This window comes from Choloepus didactylus, chromosome 2 (assembly GCF_015220235.1).
Source record: "Choloepus didactylus isolate mChoDid1 chromosome 2, mChoDid1.pri, whole genome shotgun sequence".
In the NCBI taxonomy this organism is placed as follows: domain Eukaryota; kingdom Metazoa; phylum Chordata; class Mammalia; order Pilosa; family Megalonychidae; genus Choloepus; species Choloepus didactylus.
Window position 1 is genome coordinate 17,359,105 of NC_051308.1, and position 24,668 is coordinate 17,383,772.

The window sequence follows — 24,668 nt, forward strand, 5'->3', positions numbered from 1 at the left end:
AAGAGATTGCAGGTAAATCTGACCTAAGGCCATTGCCACTTCATTTCGCTGTCTGAAACACTTCAAGCTGTTTAACTGAGGAGGAAGGGGGAAGAGTTTCTTAGACTAAAGCCACTTAATTCTCTGCACGAAGAGATCCTCCGGCTGGCTCTTGGGTTGGTGGTTCAAATTTACAGTATGGAGTTAAATGGGGGAAACTGGGCTTCCTATACGTGGCAAAGACGGGAAGTCCGCCTAAACCAGTGGTTCTCAACTCTGATAGACTTTATAAACTGCTGGGAAGCTTAAAACACAAACAGAAAACCCAGAGACAGATGCTCTCGACTCACCCAAAAGCAATGAATCAGAATCTCTAGAGGTGGAATATGTTTAAAACTCCCCAGGTGAGTCTACTCTGCATGGATGGTTGAGAACACTCAAACTATTTGTGAGACTAGTTCTATAAGAAAGTCCTCTGGGACCCAAACGTCCTTCAAGAGGGCTGTCCCCACTGTCCTGAAGCCTAGGAGATTTTAGCCCATCGGTGGGAACCAGCTGCAGAACTCGCGCGACGATGCTCAAGTGGAGACGTTCCAACGCACATGTTTCCTTGCAAACACCCGTCTAAGCCCGAGCGCCGAGGGTGAAGAAGCACAGGGATCCTGAAGGTCTCGGACCACCACGCTTCCTTTTTTGTAGTGGTGGCTGCGGTCCCAGGTGTCTGGCGGACAGACGCCTGCGGCTAAAAGCGCATGCGCGGCCGGGAGACGCGGGGCTTCCGGCGGGCGGAGGCGGGACCTGCAGCGAGCCGGGCGACCGGATGGCGACCCGGACTGGCATGGCCCGACATGTGTTCCTAACGGGGCCGCCAGGTAACCCTCCCCAGCCGCGTGCGGGGACCGAGTTGGCACCGTGGGCATGGTTCTTCCGCCAGGATCTTCGTCCCCGGGAGGCGAAAGTGGTGGGCACCTCGCGGGGTGGGAGCGACCCCTAGTCCTCCGAGAACGGGCCGGGGAGTCTCTGGGGCGGGATTCGGCTGACCCCGGGGAGGGAGCCGGTCTATTCAGGGCTTTAGCGGCCTGGCTTTTAAGGTTCCGGATTAAGAATTACAAATTTGGTAGTCTGAAGCCTACTTACCTCTTCTCAGGGGTTAAAAAAAAATAGTTTTAAAATACTTAAAAATACATGCGATGAGAAATGAAGCCAAGTTTAGTAAAATGCGAAGAAAACAAACTCGCGATGTAGTAATATATGTGTTTCTTTATTAAGGTAATAAATAACAAGAACTAGCAGCAGGAGTAATACTGTGGTTTTGAAGTTGTGATGTGGGCCAAAGATTATTTAAGAATACCTGCAACAACTAATGCGATGTGAAAGTGCCGCATCGCAGGCACTCCTAATACGCGGCTTGTGGCCTAAGTTCATGGTGAAAGGAAAGGTTAAATTTCGGATAGAAGATAGTGACACTAAAGCTGTAACCTTTTTTCCCCATCCACCGTTCACTGACCCTCTGAATTCCCTCCATGGACGTGGTGGCCAGGTTAAGAAGCGTTGGCACTTACAGGAACCCCTCTCAGATGCCTGTGCCTGTCTCCTCCTAAGCCTGGATCACTGGACAAATCCCTCAACTTTTGTGGGCTGTGGAGTTCCCATTTGTGAAATGGAATAGTGTAAGGTCAAATGAGAGACTGTAGAAGGAAACCATTTATAAACCAAGGTGCTATATACATGTATCAAGTGTATTAGCAATAGAGGCAAAATGATGGTGGCAGCAGCAGATAGCCCAAGGAAGATGGGCTTAGAGTAGGGAAAGTGATTTCTTCAGCTCTTTTGCAAGGCAGGTCTAATTTTGGAAGTTAGTTATGGGTTCAGATATAAAAGATTCTAATCCTGAGCCTAGAATTCTCTAGCTTCATTTTAATGATTCTGTTTAGCCTTAAATAGCAATGGTTACACTTAATAGTGCAGTCTTTGGAATTTTATTTTTACTAGGCAATGGGGGGAGAGGGGCTTGGTTTGAGAAATGTCTAATATTCAAAATTTCCTAATATTGCAAAGAATTGTCTTCTGAAAGTTAATTTGTAAATCCATTACTTGAAGGTTAGATTGTAGTTTTCTGGACAGGCTGGCCCCAGGACATCTGTGTGTTTCCGTTAATGGTGATTGTACTCTGGGGCCTGGAAGTGGGGTGGGAGACAGTCTGGCTGGACCAGTGCTGGTTCTTCCTTCAGTTTCTTTATAAAAGTTTTATGTACTCAGAGCTGAAAGACTCAAATAATTCTACAGTATAGCTCTCTTGAAGCTGTCTTCACACCCACCAACCTTTTCCTTCTGCCCATCTTCCTAATGGAACTATAGTATAATTTTTATTAGCTCAATAGTCATATGATTATGTAAAAGCTAATCACAGCAGAGCCATGCAGAAGCATAATTTATTTTTATTTTATGCACAACTACCCCCCCCATGGTTTTTGTCTGTTTTTTTCATTGGTTTAGTATTCTTTCAGTTCCGTCCCAAACTTTGCACGTGTCTAATACTTCTTAACATGTTCAGACCTTAAAGTAACATGCTTTCTCAACGAAGTCACTGATTGTACCTGCCATCAGTGCCCCCGCCATTTCCTCTTGACATTGAGCATTTCCCAAGATTCCAACTGTTAGCACCTGTGTTCCATCTCAGACAGCTTTTTCAGGTCACCAGAGCCCTACTTGCCTGCACTCAGGGCAGGTTGAAAGGGCCAGAGAATTCATGGATGACTGATGGAAGTTAGTGTTCAAGTACTCTACTTCCTCACCCCTCTGACAGGATAACTTTGAGGCATGTGTCTTAAGCTGTCTCTTAGGGTTCTCCAATAAGAGTCAACTCCAACCACCCACACTGGAAATGCCTGATAATGCGCTTTGTGTTGGCTTTCTTTCTTTCCTGATTTCTTCCCTACCAGTGTTTCTTGGGGTCACTTCCCAAATGATAAACCACTTGTACTTGACTCTGTCTCAGAGTCTGCTTATGGAGAGCCAGAATTGCAATAATTCTGGAGCCTGTGACCTGCTCTTGTCCTCTGTGCTTGGTGTGTGGCCATCCTCTGGGGATCTCCTTTAGCCCAGGTCACTTCTCAGCCGATGTAGACAGCAGTAGGATAGCAAGTAAATAAAGATGAGAAGATAACTGAAGTATTTCCAGACTTGGAGAAGAAAAAAGGAACTTGACCCAACTGCTTCCTCTAGCCTTATTGTGTTCTACCTAAACTACAGGTCCCTACAGGATCTCCTTTATGAACAGGAATGATTAAAGTTGCTCCATTTTATCTTTTTCAAAACATAAATAGCATTGTTTTTCTTACAATAAGAGTAATACACATTATTAAAAAAAAGCACAAGAGTTTTAAAGAAGAAAGTGGAAATCACATGGAATTCCAACATATAGAAATAAGCGGTATAAACCTTTTTGTTCTGTATTCTTGATGTTTTCCTATGTAGACACATACATACTTCATCTTTTTTTAAAAACTATAATGGAATAATACCCTGTAAGTCTTATCCTGCTTTTTTTCACATATTATTTCCATATGTTGTGGATATTTTTCCATATTAATAAATATAGGGAAACATTACTCATTTTCATGGCTGCATGGGATACCTGAATGCTTATTATCTACATGGTACCATAATTTAACCATTCCTTTATGGATGAACATTGAGGTTGCTTTCATTGTTTTGCTGTTATGAAGAAGGCTGCAATGAATATCCTATTTCATAGTTCTTTGTACCGTTGTCAGATTATTTACTGAAGATAAATTCCTGCCCGTAGAATTGCTGGATCCTGTGGTATGCATATTGACAAGTACAATTAAATTGCCCATCAGAAAAGTAGTGTCAATTTACATACTCACCAATGTCCCTTGATTGTATTAACCCAATTCTTCAGGGGCTTTCCTCAAGTGACAGTTACTTAGGGACTGAGCTGGGATTAGAACTTTGTCATCTTATAGTCGACACAGTTTCTAACCAACCACCATGGCCATGTGTCTGGAATCCTTTTAGGTTGCTTTTCATGTTCTAAAAAGCCAGATGCCGTTGTGTGTTAGTGTGAAGTTTGGAGGAAAGATACATTAAATAAGAAAAACAGATTATATTTTATTTCAAGAAAGCTAAAAAGATTTCTTGAGGAACTATGGCCAACTTTGTAGGCAGCCATGTAAATAATATGCTTTGCAATACTGTAATGTCTCCAAGTCTCTTCCATGCAGACCTCCTAGAAATTCTTCCTCTTTCCATTTTTGGGTAAACGTGATGCCACTGACTTTACTCTTTATGGGAACAAGTCATGGTGACACATAGAGGCCCCTGTTAACAAATAACATCCTTATTTGGTGTGAAACTTGGGTGAGTTACCTAACCTCTCTGTGCTTCAGTGTCCTCATGTGTGAAACAGATAAATAGTAAGTGCCTTACAAGGTTGTTGTGAGGAGTTAACCAAGAAAATGCTTGTAAAATATGCTAGAACAGTGCCTGGATCCATGAATGTCAGTGATTAGTATTGTATTTGGAAGCATCTGTGAGTTCTTATAAACCCATAAGATTTAAACAGATTGGTCAACAGGACAGACTGGGAGGTATGGAAGGGGTCAAAGGTGGGGAGGTTGTGGGGGCAGTGGTTGCAATTTGGGTAGGGAGTTGGGGCAAGCTGAAGGAATGTAAGGGCACTAGAGAAGAGATGTTTGATGAGTTTAACCTGACAGGATTGCTCTTGTGAAAAAAGTTAAAAAATTACCATTTCTTGTGGTATTAATGATATGTAGGAGACAGGAGACTCAGCAATATAAGTCCATGGAGAAAAGAAGTGATTTTTCCATTGTTAAACATAGATCTGTAGAGTCTTGAAGGTTGAAATCCTAGTTTAAAGTGCCCAGTCTTTGACCCAAGCATGACCAGTTCTATTTCCTAGGTGGAAAAGTATGGCAGCTCAAAAAGGAGAGTAAACCTAGGAGAAAACAGAAGCTTGTTTCATAGGATAGAAGTTGTGGTTTAGAATGTCATCAGAAAACCACAAATTGACTCAGTTGATTCTAGGATTGTATATGTGACAAAACTAATAATGTTTCAGAGTTTAAAAATAAACTCCAAGATACTCATATTTTGATTATACTTGTTTCTACTTGAAATTAAAAAGTTTTAACACCTGGAGCAATCAAAATTAAATTGAAATTAATATTCATAAAATCCATTTGCAACCCATTTCTTTATCGTGATTACTTTCTCAGAGTCAGCAAGTGGTGCATGCTCTAGCAAGAGTGTTTCCTAATGGGCATTTTTTTTTTTTTTTTTTTTTTTTTTTTTTTAGGCGTTGGAAAAACAACATTGATCCAGAAAGTCAGTGAGGTTTTAAAGTCCTCTGGCATGCCTGTTGATGGATTTTATACAGAAGAAGTCCGACAAGGAGGGAGAAGAATAGGATTTGATGTTGTCACTTTGTCTGGCACTCGGGGTCCTTTATCTAGAGTTGGGTACTGAGTTTAATTTCCATGGTGTTTTATTCTCTAAGATGTCCTTCTGTCCATGTTCCAGGAGCTTTTCTATTCTGATTCAACAAAAGCTAAATGGTTTATTAAGCCCCTGGTTGGATTGTTTCTACTTTGTTTTCCCTCCAGATTTAGTTTCTCCCTGGGCAGAGTGATCTCTTTTAACTTTATAAATCTTTGGCCTTTAAGAATTTCTCAGAGTAAAAAGAGATCAAGACCATCATATGAAAAAATAAAGTATAAAAATATCATATTTCACTTAAAAGGTATTCTACTGAATCATAGACTGTTCTCACTTTGTGATTCTTAGCCCTGTTTCTAGTGCCACTTTTCAAAGATAGTTGGTGCCTGCCGTGATAACTGTTAAGATTCGTCATTGGTGGTGCACACGCTTAGTGGTAGTCTGGTCTTGGGGGAGAAAACTGGATCAGATCGACTTGGCCTTCCACCGCTTCTTGTGTAGGTGATTTTTAAGGATGGTTTACACACACAGAAGCTAGAGCCTCAGTGGCGTAGCTTGAAATCAGGAATCAATGCAGGAGACTCTCAACAAAGAACATGGTCTTTTCATTCAGGCCAGTGCCGCCTCCTGGAAAACGTGAATACCGAGTTGGGCAGTATGTGGTTGATCTGACTTCCTTTGAGCAGTTGGCACTTCCTGTCTTGAGGAATGTAAGTATGTGGTTTCTGCTTATTTTCTGCTTATTGTGCCCATCTGCTGTGAGTGCATTGTGGAAATTGCTAGCTGTGGCCCATAGTGGCTTTTGCTCTTAAGGGGAAGCCAGTTTTGCCTTTTCGGTTTAAAAGCTTTCAAGTGATTGAGCCTTAATAAGAATATGCAGCATAATTTACTGTCACTTTGAAGTACAAGTCAAGTCCTTGACACATAAATTCAGCATATATTTTATATTGGGAAGGCTCTGATGCTCAGTTAATAAGGTCCTCAAAGCTAGGTCTTTTCTGTCTTCCCCATCTTTATATCTTAAACCTGTTTTTACAACACAACAAATGAACATTTTGGAAGGGAGAGCATCACTCAATGAAAATAATGGTCAGTGCTTACTGAATGCCTACCCTATGCTGCTTTAGACACTTTGCACATTATATCATCATGTTACCTGTTTTTCTTAACAGCTTTATTGAGATTCACATGCTATGCAATTCACCCATTTTAATGTAAACAATCCATTTTTTTTAGTATGTCCACAAGATTGTGTAACCATCACTACAGTCTGCTTTTAGGAGATTTTCTTCACCCCGAAAAGAATTCCTGTACCTATTAGCAGTCACTCTTCTTCCTCCCTTTCCCCTGCCTTATGACAACCAATAATCTATTTTTTGTCTTTATAGATTTGTCTATTCTGGATATTTCATAAAAATGGAATCATACAATAGGTGGTGTTTTGTGTCTGGCTTATTTCACTTAGCACAATGTTTTCAAAGTTCATCCATGTTGTAGCATGGATCAATACTTCTTTTATGACTGAATAATATTCCATTTTATGAATATACCACATTTTATTTATACATTCTTCAATTAATGGACATTTGTGTTGCTTTCAGATTTTTGCTATTATGAATAATGCTGCTATGAACATTCATTTACAGGTTTTTACGTGAAGCTGTTTTCAGTTTTCTTAGATATATACCTTTGAGTGAAATTGCTGAGTCATATGCTAATTCTGTATTTAAAATTTTGAGAAATTGCCATGCTGTTTTCCAGAGCAACTACATTAGCAATGTATAAGTCATTCCTTAATGACTGATAATGTTGAGCATCATTTCATGTTTGGTTGCCATTTGTATATCTTTGGAGCAATGTCTATTCAAATCCTTTGCCTGTTTTCTAATTAACTTGTCTTTTTGTTATTGAGTTGAAAGAATTCTTTACAAGTTTTGGATACAAGCCTGTTATCAGATGTATGATTTGCAAGTATTTTCTTCCATTCTGTGGGTTGTCTTTTGATTTCCTTGAGAGTATTCTTTGAAGCACAAATGTTTTTAATTTTGAGAAGTCCACTTTATTGTTCATTTATTGCTTGTGTTTTGGGTGTTGTATCAAAGAAAGCTTTACCTAACCCAAGTTCAGAAAATTTTACTTTTATGTTTTCATCTAAGAGTTTACAGTTTTACTATTACATTCAGGTGTGTTGTCCATTTCAAGTTAATTTGGTATGAGGTATGGCTCCAACTTTATTCTTTTGCATATAGGTATCCAGTTGCCCCAGACTTTTGTTGGAAAGACTATTCTTTAACCATTGAATTGTTTTGGCACCCTTGTCAAAAATCAAATGATGATAAATACGAGGATTTTTTCCTGGTCCCTCAATTCTGTCACATCTATCCCTATGCCAGTACCACACTGTCTTGACTACAGCAACTGGGATTTTGTTAAGGATTGCATTGAATCTGTAGATCAGTTTGGGAATATTATGATCTTAATGATATTAAGTCTTTTGATCCATGAACAACTGGAATGCCTTTCCAATTCTTTAGGTCTTTAATTACTTTCAACAGTGTTTTGTAGTTTCCAGCATACAAGTATTATACTTCTTTTTGAAATTTATGTGTATTTTCTTCCTTTTGATACTCTTGTAACTGGAATTGTTTTCTTAATCTCAATTTTTGCACTTCCAATTTTAATGTATAGAAATACAATTGCTTTTTTGTATGTTGATCTTGTCTCCTACAACCTTGCTGAACTTGTTTATTTGAATAGTTTTTTGTTTGATTCCTTAGAATTTTTTACATACAAGATCATGTCATCTGCAAATAGAGTAATTTTGTTTCTTCCTTTCCAACCTGTATTTATTTTATTTTATCTTCTTGCCTAATTGCCCTGGCCAGAACCTTCAATACAATGTTGAATAAGAAGTGGCGAGAATGGACATCTTTGCTTGCTCCTGGTTTTCTGGGGAAACCATTCAGTTTTTCACCCTTAAGTGTTACGTTGGCTGTGGTTTTTTTTTTTTATGGATGGCCTTTATTAGGTTAAGGAAATTTCCTTTGATTCCTATTTTGTTGAGTGTTTTATAATGAAGGAGTGTTGGGTTTTGTCAAATCCTTTTTCTTCATCTGTTGAGATGATTGTGATTTTTTTAATCTATTTATTCTATTGATGTGGTGTATTACATTGATTGATTTTTGTACGTTAAACCAGTGTTGCATTCCTAGGATAAATATTACTTGGTCATCGTGTATAATTCTTTTTATATGTTGCTGGATTTGGTTAGCTAGTGTTTTGTTGAGGATTTTTGCATCTAATTTCATGCAGGATATAGTCCATAGCTTTCTTTCCTTGTGATAACATTTATATAGTTTTGCTTTCAGGATGGTACCGATCTCATAGAATCTTCACAGATGTTTAGTACAATCCAGCAAGGAAGCCATCTGGGCCCCTGTTTTTCTTCAGGGGAAGCTTTTTAATTACTAATGCAATCTCTACTTGTCATAGGTCTGTTGATTTTTTATTTCTTCCTGAGTCATTTTTGATATTTTGTGCCTTTTAGTAATTTGTTCACTTCGTCTAAGATATCCAAGTTGTTGGCATACAGTTGTTCATAGTATTCCCTGATAACCCTTTCTATTTTGTGAGGTCAATAGTGATGTTTCTTCTTTCATTTGTAATTCTAGTTACTTAAACCCTCTCTCCTTTTTCCTTTGTCACTATAAGTAAAGGTTTGTCAATTTAGTTGACCTTTTCAAAAAATCAACTTTTGATCTTATTTAGATTATATGTTACTTTTTTTTTTAAAGTAGTCCTCATAATCAAAATAATTTATTGATACAGTTGATTATGGTTAAAAACACAAAAGTGTCCCAGAAAAAAACCCTGTAATTTGGCAGTGTGTAACCTATAATTTGTATTTCTAAACCAGTTCTTAGAACATTGTTTGTTTTCATCTTAAATCAGGCTTAGAAATTGTCTTTGTAGTAGCTTTTCAAGTGTTCATTCCTTTTTATGTGCTGTACTACTCAATTTGGAATAGGTCAATACTGATGAATAATCATACAACATCTGATTATTTTGGAGATCCTCAGTTTGACTAAACTTAGTTCAAGGAGAGTTCAAAAAGAGAAGCAGAAAAACGGACATTTCTGTTTTTGAAGACATAACTTCTAGAACAGCATTTCCCAAAGTATCCCTGGTAGAATTCTAGTCTCCCAGATGGTCCAGTAAAAGAAAAAGAAAAAGAGTTATATAGTCAAAAGTACATTTTTGAAAGAATGCATATTATAATTACACAATGCACATTAGGCTCTGAGAGATTCTGCAGCAAAGTATTTCATCATTTTTAACCAGTGTTGCTCAAACCACTGAAGACTAAAACATTTTTTTTTTAATTCCTAGGTTGAACTAGGAATTTTGAGAAAAGAGCTCCTGAGTATATCAGGGGGAAAAAGGCAAAATAGAGGAACTGATATACTTTATTTACTGAACAAATGAATGAATAAACAAATGACATGCCTGCCACTGTTCTAGCCACAAACAAGAAAGACACAGTCCCTACCATGATGCTTTCAATGTGTTTCTATAGTGTAACTGTATGTGTGTATATATAGTATATGATTATACAGTATATGTACAACCCTATTTTATTCAGTACAAGTAGAGTAAGGACAAAGTGAAGATGCTAGTTTGAATATCGTTTATTCACTTGAATGTTAGAAGTCTCCATTTTTTAGGTTTTCTGTTAGTGCTCTTAAAACTAACATCTGAATTCCAGATTTAATACTAATAGTCTGTTGTAATTGGAAACATTTAAATTCTAATGTATTGACTAGGCTGTATGTAGAATATAAAACAATAGTGTAGTGGGCCAGAATGAGTTTCTAGAGTCAGATTGACAGGTTCAAGACTTACTACTTACTAGTAGTTTGAACTTGGAAACCACTCTATACCTCACTGTTCTCATGTGTAAAATGGAGATAATAGTGACCTATATCATGGGTTCTTACGAAGATTAAATGACATAATTAGGAATATGACAACATGAAGTTTGAAACAGGATGAACAAACTGTTGTGTTGGCTAGTAGGCTTACAGGTGATATTTTCTATTTCCAATAATGGAACAATGCTTACATAGCTTTTTTTAAGGGAAGCAATAAAAAACAAAACTTTACTAAATGTGGATGCTCTTCATCTAAACTGAAATGGGCTCAATCCAGAATGGCTTTGTGCTCACTTTACAACTCTTCAATTTAAAATACTCTCACATCCCTGGAGGAATGGACAAGCCTGAGAAATCTCTTTCTGCAAGACTCTGAGACAAGGAGCCAGAATCGTTACAATGCCTGGAAGTCAACAGAGTCCTGCTCTACTGGCCTGGACACTGTGACTCGCCGCTTCCTCCCGGAACCCTTGAGAATAACCAGCCTTCCCTGCAGAAAGAGAGGACACTTGCCTGAAAAGATAATTTTCCATAAAAAGAGCAATCCCTGACTCCCTGTCTTTAATCTTTCACCTAGCCAATTCCAGTATCTGTTATTATAAGACAAGCGTCATTACCTGAGTGGTCAATATCTGAGCCCCTGAAGATTCAAAGATGCCCAGGAAAGCAAAGTTGTGATACCAGAACTTTATATTGATGAGAGACTATGTATGATATTGATCCTCATTCAAACCCACCTCCCAATTAATACTAGTGTATATCAAGTTCACTTCTGTCTGACAAGTTCTCTCTAATTCTTCCAACAATAAAATGCAGATACGTTATAAATTGATGACTAAATAAAATTTCAGTTCTTGTAAAATATTCAGGATTTTGACAAGTCAATGGAAGTGATGTTGGAAAACAGTTTAAATCACTTTCAAAACCAGTGACAAGTGAATCTTTGGCAGTGACAATCAAAGAATAAAAATTGGCAAGGATGACCACATGTTAATTCAAAAGAGAATGAGCCAAAATATCAAAAGATTAAGAGCAGCCCTTAAATTTATGAAGCCCTTAAGCATTTGGTAAATGTTGGTTAAAGTTAACTTTTATGATTATGCAGTATCAAACGTAAAGATTATCATTTTGAACTACTAAGTTTTTTCAGAAAAAATATATGCTTTTTTTTGGCATGATTTATTCTTTACTGCTTCTAAGAATTAGTTCACTGTACAGTTATATTCTGTTACTTGTTTTTTTGCAGTAATTTATGAAATATTCAATCATGAATTTTATAGTCATGTATAAAACAGATATGGTTTCCAGTTTCTCAAGTGCTCTCAGTCTAGTGATACATAGACAATAAGCAAATAAATGTACTATTGTGATAAATACCGAGAAGGAAAAGAGCAGGGTAAGAGGAATGGTAAGAGGAATCGACTTTAGGCCAAGTGAGCAGGAGAGAGGTCAGAGGAGGTGACATGTAAATGGAAATGAAAGATGAGATGGCACCATCACTTCAGAGATGGCAAGGACAGATTCACAGAGGCCCTGGTTCTAGGGCAGGAGCAGGTGAGGAAGGTACAGTTGGTGAGGTGGGTGGGGCCACATCGCACAGGGTCGTGTGGAACATGTTAACAACCCTGGGTTTCATTTACTCTATCACAGACTTACTACTTTTCACTTACTTTTGTGGAAACAGAATAGTAGGATCCCATCTCAAGAACCAGTTAAAACCCCTCTGGAGGTTTCCATCGTACCAGGAGTAAAATCATCCAAGGCCCTTCCTGTTGCCTAGAGGGCCCTCTGTTATCTGTCTTTTACTAACCATTGAACTCATCTCACCATATTCCAGCCACACTGGTTCCAACACGGTCCCCAAACATGCCAGGGTCAGGCCAGCCTTTGGTCCTAAGCACTTGCCATTTTCTTTGGTTGGCATTCTCTCCTTCTAGACCTTTGCCTCTCTGCTCCTTCTTGGTACTTGCTTGGGTCTTAGCTCAAATGTGCTTTGGTAGGTGGGCTGCTGAGAGGTGTTAGCTGTAGCCTGCTGAGTCCAGTGTCTGATTTCCGGGGGCTGGCTGTGTCTTGCAGTCTCTTGCTGTAGGGGGATGCTTTTCCTCAGAGCCCACCTTCTTTTTGCTTCCTCCCCCTGCCTGCTCCTCTCACCTTCCTCTTATTTAACTCCTTCCTCTTGGAACTCTCCCTCATTCCCTGTATTTGGGGAACTGCTGTGGCTGCAGTATCACATGGGACCAGTTAGAGAACATGGTATTTTTCTCCCTAGTTACTTTCCCGTCAAATACATGTCTCTGCACTTCAGTGTTCAAAAGGCAACTGTGATACTTCAAATGAAATTTCAAGCAAAAACTCTGGCTTTGGGCACTGGATCAGTACAAAGAATTGATTTTTACTTCTCTTGCTTGGAGCAGACTAATCCCAGGAGAACAGTGTGCGCATATGTGTTTAATGTTTATCTGCAAGGTTATATAAGAAATATGATGACTGTAACCAAGATATTGAATCTTTTTTTTTTTTAATTAAAAGTAAAGAAAAGAAGATTCCTCCTATTTTTTTTTTTTTTTTTTTTAATATGTTGATTGCCAAACTCGGATATTTACATTCTAGGTGGGAAAAATTCCTGGGCTTGGGGGTCTACCTTGACCATAAATTTGTTTTCTTGTTTGGCAGAAATTTTTCTTCCATTTCAAGTAACAGAGGATATACTTTATTGGGATGAAGAAATGAGAAGAAATTAGTGCTTTGCCTTAATTAAAAAAAAAAAAAAGTCAAAGTAACTGGGAAATAAAAATAGGGGAACATAAAGAGACAATTTTTAGTACTGGCAATTCACTTATCAAGTAAAGTAAACTAAAAGCTTTAGAAACCACATTTAGGAAGGGTGAACCCCTTTATATTGGAATATAGTACCTTAGTCTCTAATGCCAGAGTCGTATGAAAAACACAAACCCTGACAATATGTTAAGAAATATTTATTATGTGCCTACTTTGTGTAAGAGAGAATGGACACAAAGATTTTGAGTTGTTTTTTTAAATGCTATGATAAACATGAGAAAAATAACTGTTTGCTTGGGTTAACAGGGCTTTGCCTCTTGACATGGGTGGAAGTAGGAATGTGGCTGGGTCCTGGAGAGCAGTTGGAGGCTTGGGAAAGGCCTGGGAGGAGGAGGTTGAGGCGGGATGCTCTCCCCCACCCTGCCCTGTGCTCGTGGGAATTTCCTCAGGCAGGAATGGAGACTGATTGAGGTTATTGGTGAAAACTGATAAACACTCAAGACTCAATAAGGTTTTAGAAAGCCCTCTGTAGGGTTAACTGTTGATGCTTGTCATTCCACAGGTGACATCTTTCCTTATTTGACAGCGTGTATTGGTTTCCTGAGTATTAAAGTTCTACATACTCTTGGTAGAAAATTTGTAAAAATATAAAATGTGAGGAAGAAAATATGAATAACTTTCATAACCTTATTACTTAGCTAATCACTGTTAGCATATTTTGTTTCAGCCTTTTTTCTATACGTAGTTTATTCTGTCATTCAAAATTTGGAAAAATGCTTTGTATAGTTTTATAATCTTGTTTTTTTCCCCCTTAACATGATTGAGTGACATAAGATTGCTCTCACAAAATGATAATCTTCAAGAATGTGATATCTTAATGATCAGAAACTATTTCATGGTATGGATTTCCAATTCTGATTGAACTATTATTCCTTGACTATTGGACATTTAAGTTAGTCATCACTATTTAAAGTGACCTTGCAACAAAATACCCTTTGTACATGAATCTTTATGTCTTTGGGATGGGTCTTGAAGTAGAAGTGCCAGGTGAAAGGGTAAGCTCCCAGGGTCTTGCTGTATTCTGTTAACGTGCCCCCCTTGACAGTATGTTACTGCATTCCCACTGCCAGTGCAGAAGGGCATTTGTTTTGCTGTACTTCTTGCCAGCACTGAACATTGTTCTGATTTCGATACTAAAACAACACCTCTCTGCTTTAATTTGCATTTTTAAGTTACTAATGAAGATAAATATTTTTCATTTGTCTAGTGACTATTTTATTAATCTAAATGATTTCTTCATTCCTTTCCCCATATTCCCCCCTCTTTAGCTTAAAAAAAACCTGTTAAAACAAATAACCCTTTTTTACATTTATTGAATCTATTTTTTCTCAGTTTATTACTTTACTTTTGGTGACTTTTATTTTAAATGTAGACAAAATCTGTTCCTATTCCAAATTAATATAAATTTTTACCTATGTATTTCTTCTTTGTATACTTTTAAAAAATTTATGTTTTTATAATACATCTGGATTTATTTTTAATATAAAATGAGACTCTCAATTGATTTTCTTCTAACTGCTTTGCCAGTTTACTAAAACTACTTGTTAAATAACCCATTCCTTATTAGTTTATTGTACTTCATTAATTGCATTAAAAATTTATATGTGCATGTGTATGCATGTATATAATGTTTCAGAGTTATGTGTTCTGTTCCATTGATCAGTTTGATTCTTGAAGCAGTACCATACTATTTTAATTACCATTGTAATTATTTGTTATTATTCTTCAAAAAAGCGTCTTAACCATTCTTCCTTGTTCATGCTTCCAAATAGTAGTAGTAGTTGGGGGGAGGTGGCAGCAGTAGCAGCAGCAGCAGCAGTGGTAGTAAACAATTATTGAATGCCAACTCATTTAATCCTCCGAGCAACTCTGTGCACTATATCCCTGTTTTACAGAGGAGGAAACTGAGTTATGGAGTAGAAAGTAACTTGCCCAGGGATACACAGCTTATAAGTGGTAGAGCTGGTATGAGTTGATAGAATCAGGACTGTCACCCATTAAAAAATAATCCTAGATGGAGTGATTAAAACTATAAAGGCTGTGTTAATTTTTCAGACCGTCTTCATTCTCCACAACCAAAAACATAGTATCTCTCTCTCCTTTTCTTTCTTTAACTTTTTCTTGGTAAGGCTATTGCTAGTTATCTTCTATTTTCTGATCCTATTGTAATTCAGATTGTTTTTTCAATTTTCTAAAAATCAAGGCTGACAGGATAAGACTGGTCTGTTTCACAGTGCTCTTTTTGACAGCCAAACTGAATGCTTTATTAGAATTTGGCTCAATGTAGGATTTAACATTTTACTGGTTTTCAAAGTATCTGTTACACATAGAAGAAGCTAACAATAGATTATGATGCTTTAAAGGAAAGGACATTTACTCAAAGCCCTGTTTTCCAGACTGATCCATGTGACGAAGATCCGTGGAAGGAATAGTAAGCTAGAATCAGGAGACCTAATGAAAACCAACATAGTTTGAAACTTGTATTTCCTTGTTTTGATCATAATAAGGCTTTCAAAGTATATTTGTGTTTGAGCGCAGGATCTGCTTTGATTCTGATATAGATGGCTGCAAATCTTAGAAACTTTATTTGAAGGTGAGAGGACTCCTGTCTAGGGAAAGGTTATTTTCTTAACATTTGACCTGGCAGTGCCTTTTAGCATTTCAGACCACTGGGCTTTAGAATTTAGACAAATCAGGTTCTAGTAGGATATATTCTTGAAATGTCAACAAATAAGCATTCTTTCAGAATTTCCTTCATTGTTGTCAGCAAAAGTGGCATTTGTTTCTTTGTTCTTCCTCACTTTCTATCTCATACCTCCTGATCACAAATATATAGTGTCATATCAACCAGGGAAATGAAAAACTGTCTTGTGCAACCATAAAAATTAATTTAAAAATTGTCAGTAAAAATATTTCTGCAATGAAGTGAAATGGGGAAAGGAACTGAAAATTCAGTATCTGGTTGACTTTGCAGCCAGTTTTACTGGATTTGTCATGGCAACCTGTATGATGAAGAATTAATCTTAGAGAGGTCTGCCCTTTGCTCTCAGCTACTGGGAGGTGATCTCTAGGCCTCTGGAATGTCCTGCCTGATTGGGGTGTTTTTATTTGCCTGGGGGGTCTGGCCCCTGGACAGACTAACAGTGTGATTTATGATGGGTACTTGGGGCCATACCGGATCAGTCCTGACCTCTAGAGGAACTGATGATTAGCTGAACTTCCGTGAGGAGCTGGAGACTAAAGCTCCCCCTGCAGGCAGTGTGTGATCGGGCCCAGTAACAACTCTGTTCATGTCCCTGGTCGGCAGTACTTTGTGTGTATTGTCACACATGAGGGCTGGCAGGAGGTAATTTTATCCTTGACTCTGTGGGAAGAGGATGACCAACGTGACTGTACTCTTCCTGGACTCTGCCCTATATGTCTTTTCTCTTGGCCCAATTTAATTTGTATCCTTTTGCTCTGAGAAAACTGTCTTTGTAAGTATAGTTCTTTCCTGAGTTCTGTGTCATTCTAGTAAATTATTAAACGTGAGGGTGGTCGTGGGGATCCAGAAACTGCACCTGGTATCTGAAGTGACGGTGTTCCTGTGGGGCTGTGCTCACTGATTTTGCGGTTTGGCCAACTCAGTGAACGGCCATTACTGGTAATCTCCATAATTTCCACTGGGCGGGGTCTGGCTTGTGATTATTGTGAATTGCTGGCCATGGTGAAGTTCTGTTGATCAAGATGCTGAGCTGGCTGGGTTGTGGTACCTTCACATGATTCCTCTCACAGCCCACTCCCAAGAAACATCAAAAAGGTACATGCTCCTTATGTGGAGCTGGGGTAGAGTTTGTATAAACTGTTGTCTTTTCCCTTTTATTTATCCACTTTGTTGTGTTTCCAAGATCTCCTCTCTCACCTCCCATATACTCCTTAAGAAGGAAGTTCACACTTGATGAGTTGGTTGTTTCCTTGAATCTGATACTAAGAAAATATATATGTTGTGTTTTTTCTACTGTTGTGTTGATTCCATTTTTTTTCTTAACTTTATTTGGATGTAATTTTAAATTTAGAGAGCCTTTCAAGAATAGAATAGTGCAACAACATGTATATACCCTTTTATCTAGTCACCTATTTTTAACATTTTAATTCTTTTGCCTTATTGTTTGCTCACTTCCCACCCCCACATGCCGTGTGTGTGTGTGCGTATGTGTGTGTGTGTGTGTTTGTATAAATAAATATATAATCTTGAGGAGCCACTTGAGAGTACGTTACAATCATGAGGGTACTTTGTTCTAAAATGTTTTAGTATGTTTTTCCTAAGAATAAGGAGCTTTTCTTACATGATCAGTAAATTTTTTTTTATTTTGAAATAAATTCAAAGTTACATGAATAGTTGCAAAAACAATACTAGCCCCATACACAGAATCCCATCATACCCTGACCCCCCTCCCCCGATAGCTCAATCCACCAACTTTAACGTGCTGTCACATCACTATTTCTTTCCCTCCCTCCCTCCTTCCCTATCTATCATCCATCATATATTTCTCTGTCTTCTGAACATATGAGAGTTAGCTGCACACATCCTTGAACATACACTGTAATTCACGTATGTACTTCCCATGAACAAGAACATTCTTTTATGTAATTCCATTAAGCACAGCTAAGAAGTATAAAAGATTCAACAATGATACAGTGCTTACATTCTATATTTCCTTTTCCTTATGTCTCAACTGTGTCCCTTCGAGCCACCTGTCCTCCACCCTCCAATCCCATCCAAGTTCATCCTTAGCATTCAGTTGTCGTCTAGTTAGACTGTCTCTCTCTTTTTTTTTTTTTTTCCTTTTTTCAATTGTGGAAACATATATACAGCCTAAATCTTCCCATTCCACCCCCTCCCTAGCCTTCCATTAGTGGGATTAATCACATTTAGAATGATGTTATGCTCTTTCCCACCATCCATTGCTAGAAATTTCCCTTCACCTCAAACAGCAACCCTACACTCCTTTCTTAACTTCCCATTGCCCCTTCCCCCATTTCTCTTAACCCAAACTCTAATTTCATCTCTATGGTTATATTCTCTGATAATTTCTTTGTGTTTACTGTGGGACTTAAAATTAATGTCTTAAATCCCTATCAATCTTGTTTTTCTTTGATACCACCTTCACTTCAATAGGGCACATAAACTATGTTCCTATACTCCTTCATTCCCCCACCTTTATATAGTTGTCTAAAATTACATATTTTACATTGAGTTCAAAACCACTGATTTGTCCTTAGAGTTTATATATTTTTTATCATGTAGGAAGTAAATAGTGGAGTTATAGTTCAAAAATTATTGACTTCTATTTGTATTCCATTGTGTTTGGAGAATGTTCGTTGAGTATATTCAATTTTTTTTTTTTTTAATTTCTTGAGGCTTGTTTTATGTCCCAGCTTATGGTCCCTTCTGGAGAAAGATCTGTGATCACTAGAGAAAAATGAGTGTCCTGGTGATTTGGGACATAAGGTACTATATATGTCTGTTAAAATTCTCTATATCTCTTTCTCCTTTCTTTGTCTCTCTGTTGGTAGGGCTTCCTTTAGAATCTGAAGTAGGGCAGGTCTTTTTTTGGCAAAGTCTCTCAGCGTTTGTTTGTCTGTGAAAAATTTAAGCTCTCCCTCAAATTTGAAGGAGAGTTTTGCTGGATAAAGTATTCTTGGCTGGAAATTTTTCTCTCTCAGAATTTTAAATATGTCATGCCACTGCCTTCTTGCCTCCATAGTGGCCACTGAGTAGTCACTACTTAGTCTTATATTGTTTCCTTTATATGTGGTGAATTGCTTTTCTCTTGCTGCTTTCAGAACTTGCTTCTTCTCTTCAGTATTTGAGAGTCTGATCAGAATATGTCTTGGGGTGGGTTTATTTGGATTTATTCTATTTGGAGTTCGCTGGGCATTTATGCTTTGTGTGTTTATATTGTGTAGAAGGTTGGGGAAGTTTTCCCCAACAATTTCTTTGAATACTCTTTCTAGACCTTTACCCTTCTCTTCCCCTTCTGGGACACCAATGAGTCTTAAGTTTGGACGTTTTATTTTATCTATCGTATCCCTGAGATCCATTGTGATTTTTTCAATTTTTTTCTCCATTCTTTTTTTGGTCTTTCATTTTCTGTTCTGTGGTTTTCTAGGACACTGAGATGTTGTTCAGCTTCCTCTAGTCTTGTATTGTGAATATTCAGAGTCTTTTTAATTTGGCCAACAGTTTCTTTTATTTCCATAAGATCTTCTATTTTTTTATTTACTCTTGAAATGTCTTCTTTATGCTCTTCAAGGGTCTTTTTTATGGTGCTTATATCCTGGGCCATGGTCCTCTTGATGTCCTTTAAATCCTTTGCCATGTTTTTGTTCTTTGATTGTAGTTCTTTAATTAAATTTGTGAGGTATAACGTTTCTTCTGAAATCTTGATTTGTGTGTTTGGAGCTGGATTCTCCATATCATCTGTTTTTATCATATGCATTAAGATTTTCTGTTGTTTTTGGCCTCTTGGCATTTGTTTTGCTTGATAGGCTTCTTTCAGGTTGTATCAAAAAAAAAGGGATATCGATCTAATTTTTCAGAGATACAGTTTGGTGACGTACACTTTCTCTAAGTAACCAGCAGATGGCGTCTGTGAGCCACCTATATCCCTCCAGTCAGTTCTCGCCTAGTGAGGGGAAATGATTCTTGTGTGTTCGATTGGAGAGCTCAGCCTGGGTGCGCCGCTGGAGTCGCCCGCCCTGAATGTGGGGCGTGCGCACGGGTGGCCAGGGAGGAAGGGCAGCTCTCTCTCGGTGTCTCATAAACCACCAGACTTGGCGTAGCGCCCCTGGGTTCTCTGAGCAGGTCCCCACTCCCAGCCGCGATCCTCCCTCAGCCGAGGGGGATGCCGTGCTACGTCATCAGTGTGCGCTGTCCCTCTAGGGAAGCCCTGGGCCGCTTGGCTGTGCTGCGGGGCTCTCAGCTCGTTTCAGAAAGCAGAATGTGTGAGGCTGTCTTTACTGCAATGCCTTGTGGGCTGAGAGCAGCTGAGGTTTTCTTCACAGAGAGAGAGCAAGAGACAGAATATTTCCCCCAATTCTCCCAAGGTCATTTGTCACCAAAAGCCTCTGTCTGCTTGTTGAGGATTCGCTGTCTGTATTGAGCAGTTATTATTAAAACCTCACTTGAAGCTGGGCTGAGAAAGCGCACGGCACGGCTTCCGTGAGGGAGGGGCTCCCAGCTCTAGGTTCTCAGCTCTCAGCGCGGGTCCGCAATTTTACTTACAGATTTTATGCCGTGATCTCGGACATTCCTCCCAATTCATGTCGGTGGAAGTTGAGTGTACTGTCACGTTTGTCTCCCTGCTACCATTCCAGGTTATGTACTGGTTTTTTGTTCATTTATGAATTGTTCTGGGGGAGACTAAGTCTTCCACTTCTTTCTATGCCGCCATCTTCCCAGAATCCCAACATCAGTAAATTTAACTGATAAAATACTTTAATCTACCATTTATAGTCCAGTTTTGTTGATTGACTTAATGTTCTTTGTAACATTTCTTTTTCCTCCAGTTCAGGATCCAGTCTAGGGGGTCAAGTATTGCATTTAGTTGTCATATCTCCATAGCCCCCTTTAATCTGGAACATTTCCATGGTCTTTATCTTTTATCACATTGACATTTTTGAAGACCGCAGTTCCCCTTCCCTGTCTTTTGCAGTTTTTCTGATGTTCCCTTATGATTAGATTCAGGTTATATATCTTGGCCAGAATACTCCATAAGTGATGATGTGTCCTTCTCAGGTATCTCATCTGTGAGCACGTGATGCCCATCTACCCTTCATTGGTGATATTAATTTTGATGACCTGATCAAGGAGTTGTCTGATTTCACCCACTGCATAATTATTTTTTTCTTTTGAAACTAATGAACAATGAAGGGGAGATTTAAGACCATGCACACATCCTCCTCATCATAATTTCCCCCTAGACATTTCTAATTTTATCTAAACCTTATTAGATCATCTTAAGACAAATATAATTTTCTCTTGAGGTTTTAACTGGCAGGCACTTATCTGTCTTTTGAAATACTTTCTATAGCAAGGTGAGCAGTAATTAATAAATATGAAAATAATTGTACATTCCAAAGCAGAAGTGAAAATACCATAATGGTTGATGTTTCCTAATCTAGGCTGTATTTGTCTTTATTTATCTCCAGTTACTGCTATAAGTTAAAAAAAAAAATGTTTACTGTAGTTAAATCAGTGAACTTTCTCTCCTTTTTTGGTACTTCCTAATAAAGAAAGGGACACTGGGCAAAAGATAACCAACTTTTATCAAAAGTTTAAACACTGATGAACACTTTTACTAAGCAAGTAAAATTAAAAACAAAAAATTAGTTATTGTAAACACTGTCAGATGATAAGGCGGTGGCAGGAGTTAGCACATGTTGGGATACATGGTCACCTCTCTGCTGTGTGCAAAGAGGTGCACCCCCAGCAGAGGGTAGAGGCCCTTCACCTTTGGTTCCCCTCTGCCTACTGAACTGGGCCATTATTGATACATGCTTGATAAAATGATGTTGGTGATATTAATTGTTCTGAGACCCAAAATATGTAGTTTTTTTGAGTAATTGAATATAAAATAGGATCGCTCAAAAAAAAAAATTGGCATTTTTGAGGCTATGTCTCTGTAAGCCCCTAGAAACTAGAGCTCTTTTCTTTATCATTAGAGAGAAAAGCAGTTTCTTCATGGTTAGATGAATTTCTTAGATATGGTCTTTCCTTGTTTCATAATCAAAGTGTGCAGGTGATATAGCACATGGGGTCTGAAAGAGAACTTTGGAGTCAGATGATCTTGTATTTGACTCTGCCCTGTCACGTGAGCTGTAGGACTTTGGGTAAGTCACTTAACCCCCAAACTTCAGTTTCCTCATCTGTAGAACAGAGGTGCTGACACATAATCAACTTCGTGAGGTTATTAGGAGGGCTAGATGTGATAGTGCTTATAAAATGCTTTAGTACCTGGCTCATAGGGTGCTAACTATAGGGACAGTTATTATTGTTATTCTAGATAAGTTGAGCAAGGTGATGGCCAGGCAGTAGCTTGGGAGGAGCTTCACATGAACATCTGATTTGTGTTTGTCAGGGAACTGGGGCCTAGAGTGGGGCTATAATGTCATGAAGTCCCATTAGCCCAAATGTCCAGGCTCGTCCCAAGGCTGTGGCCCACATGGAGGTGGAGTACTGGATTCTGGACCCTGTTGGACTGACTGCCAGCTCTTTCAGTCCTGGGATCATTTTTGTAGTTTAGACAATGTCAAGGATGCAGTTTTGGTGGTCTTTGGTCATCTGATCATGTTGGGTGATCCCCTGTGAGCCTCAGAGAGGCCATTTAGGACATTCAGGAGGCATCTCAAAGCTAGTCTCCCTGAGCCTGGTGTTGGGGGTGGGGTTGGGTGCAGAGCCGTGGGGGTCCCTGGGATCCCTGGCAGGTTGGTGGGAGCAGTTTCCACTTGGAGTGCGTATGTGGGGAAAGTTTGGGCTTCAGGGGCGTGTCACACAGTCTACACATCTTATCCTGGCTTACCAGCTTATGATGTTATTCCCTGAGGACATATGATGGACTTTTGCCACCAGACTGCCAAAGGATTCTCAAACTTGAAGGCATGGAATAAGCTCACTTAAAAGTCTAATCGTCACCCTGCATTAGCTAATAACCTATGTGGAGTGAGGGACTGTTGGTTGCTCTCTGGTGCCTGCTGTTACCACCATTTGTCCAGACAGGTAGAGTCTGTCTGGCTTCCCCAGAACATATGGCTCTTTGTAAGGAAGGACTACAGTTCTGCTGCCTCACTTCTCAGCTAGACATCCCCTGGTTCCCTCCCATGACTGTGATACTTCCTTTTCCAGACAGGTGAGCTTAGAAGCCAGTTGGTATGTCCAATATTAAAAAAAAAAAAAAAAAAAAAAAATTAAACCATTATATCACCAGAAACATTTATTACATAAATAATTCAGAGTAAGGCAAAAACCACTAAATCAGCTCTCTTGGTTCAATATTTTAGTTAAATGAAATTGCTTATTTTATGTCTCCATTTTTGTTGTATTCTTGGAAGTACAAATAAAGATTAACGAAAGGATCCCCCGAAAGTCATTATTTTTCAGGTCTCTGGTATAACTGGCACAAAGATTTTGTTGTTGCTCTAAACTGATTTAATCTTTCTGGGAAGCAAACTGACCCAGTGCACCCAAAGCTATAAAATTCTTCGTAACTTCTCTTAGCTCTGGCCGGTCAATTTCAGGACTCTATCCCAAGGAAGTAACTTCTTCCTCAGAACAAAAAGAGAAATTAAAGATACACTTTCCACAAAGAAGTTTTGTCACATTTGTAACAGTGAAAATTTATAATCAACTGAAATATAAGCCAAAAATGGGGGAGTGGCCAAGAAGGCTGCAGGAGTAATTATGAAGGATTGTAGCGCAGCCATCAGAAATCAGCGGTGCCTGTCCTGTTACATGGGGAGCAGACATGAAGGAACACGGAGGACAGCCACTCCCAACAGTGTGTATGGAGTGATTATAACAGCCTGGGAGAAGTACTCTGGGAGCTCATTACCATCCCCACAAGCAGGAAAGGGGAGAACTGGGGCAAGAACCTAGGTGGCTTTCAAATTGGAGTCTCTACTGCTTTAAAACCTGTCTTTATCAACTCAGAAGAAAATTTGGAACTGTGTAAATAGAGTAAATGTTTGTTCATGGACTTATTTTTAATTTCCCTCTCAAGTTGTTTGAATCGATATAGAAAAGAAACAAGTTTGAACTTAATAGTGGTTCTTTTTTTAAGCTCTTAAAGTTGTGTTCGTGTGTTATTTAGAAAAACAAGCTGGGTGTTTACAGGGCTTTGAGTGACTTGGCATCTGACATCTGTCTCAATTGAGTGTGAATAACTTCTATTTTCATAAAAATCCCAGACTTATTTTGAGACTCCTCCAGTTCCTGGATAACGAGAGTCCCTAATTCTGGACAGCGTTAGGATTTTTTATAAGCTAAGGTTTTAAAACAAACCTTTCATTTGGTGGAAAATGATGTATGCATGTGTCCAAATATCTTGTGCCAGAGCATAAATAATGTAGGTGAGCTCTCCTTGTGAACATTCTAGAGAATTGCAGGTGGTTGCAGGCGGGGTGGTTGTCGGAGAGCCATGTGCTTTATTCCTACGTTTGTGTATGTACATGCCCGCATACACATGACAGCCCACACATATACACACATATAAATACATGTATGTTTCACATACATTCTTTCATGTTGTTTCTCATTGTCTGAATTGGCTGCTTTCAAAACTGTCTGATGGGCCTGCATAGACTTCCATTGGGCTTCTAGATGGTAGCCTTGAATGATGACATCTACAGTTATCTATTGTCTTGAGGCAGCAAAATGCCCCTTGATAAGAAGCACGCCAA

At 38.7% G+C, this 24,668-nt stretch overlaps 1 protein-coding gene across 9 annotated transcripts in view; it reads left to right on the plus strand.

Moving 5' to 3' along the window:
• Positions 1 to 729: 729 nt before the first annotated feature.
• The window catches only part of NTPCR (nucleoside-triphosphatase, cancer-related), a 64,176-nt gene continuing 40,237 nt past the window's right edge, over positions 730 to 24,668 (plus strand). For 8 of the 9 annotated variants that reach the window (XR_005214487.1, XR_005214488.1, XR_005214489.1 and 5 more), the window contains exons 1-3: positions 730 to 851; positions 5,321 to 5,483; positions 6,074 to 6,170. Coding sequence is in view for 6 of the 9 variants with exons in the window: in XM_037821120.1 (XP_037677048.1) it covers positions 800 to 851; positions 5,321 to 5,483; positions 6,074 to 6,170 (312 nt within the window). In the remaining 3 variants the exon portion in view is untranslated. Of the gene's footprint in view, positions 852 to 5,320; positions 5,484 to 6,073; positions 6,171 to 24,668 lie in introns of those variants that run through there. The other variant, XM_037821136.1, reaches the window with a different exon arrangement.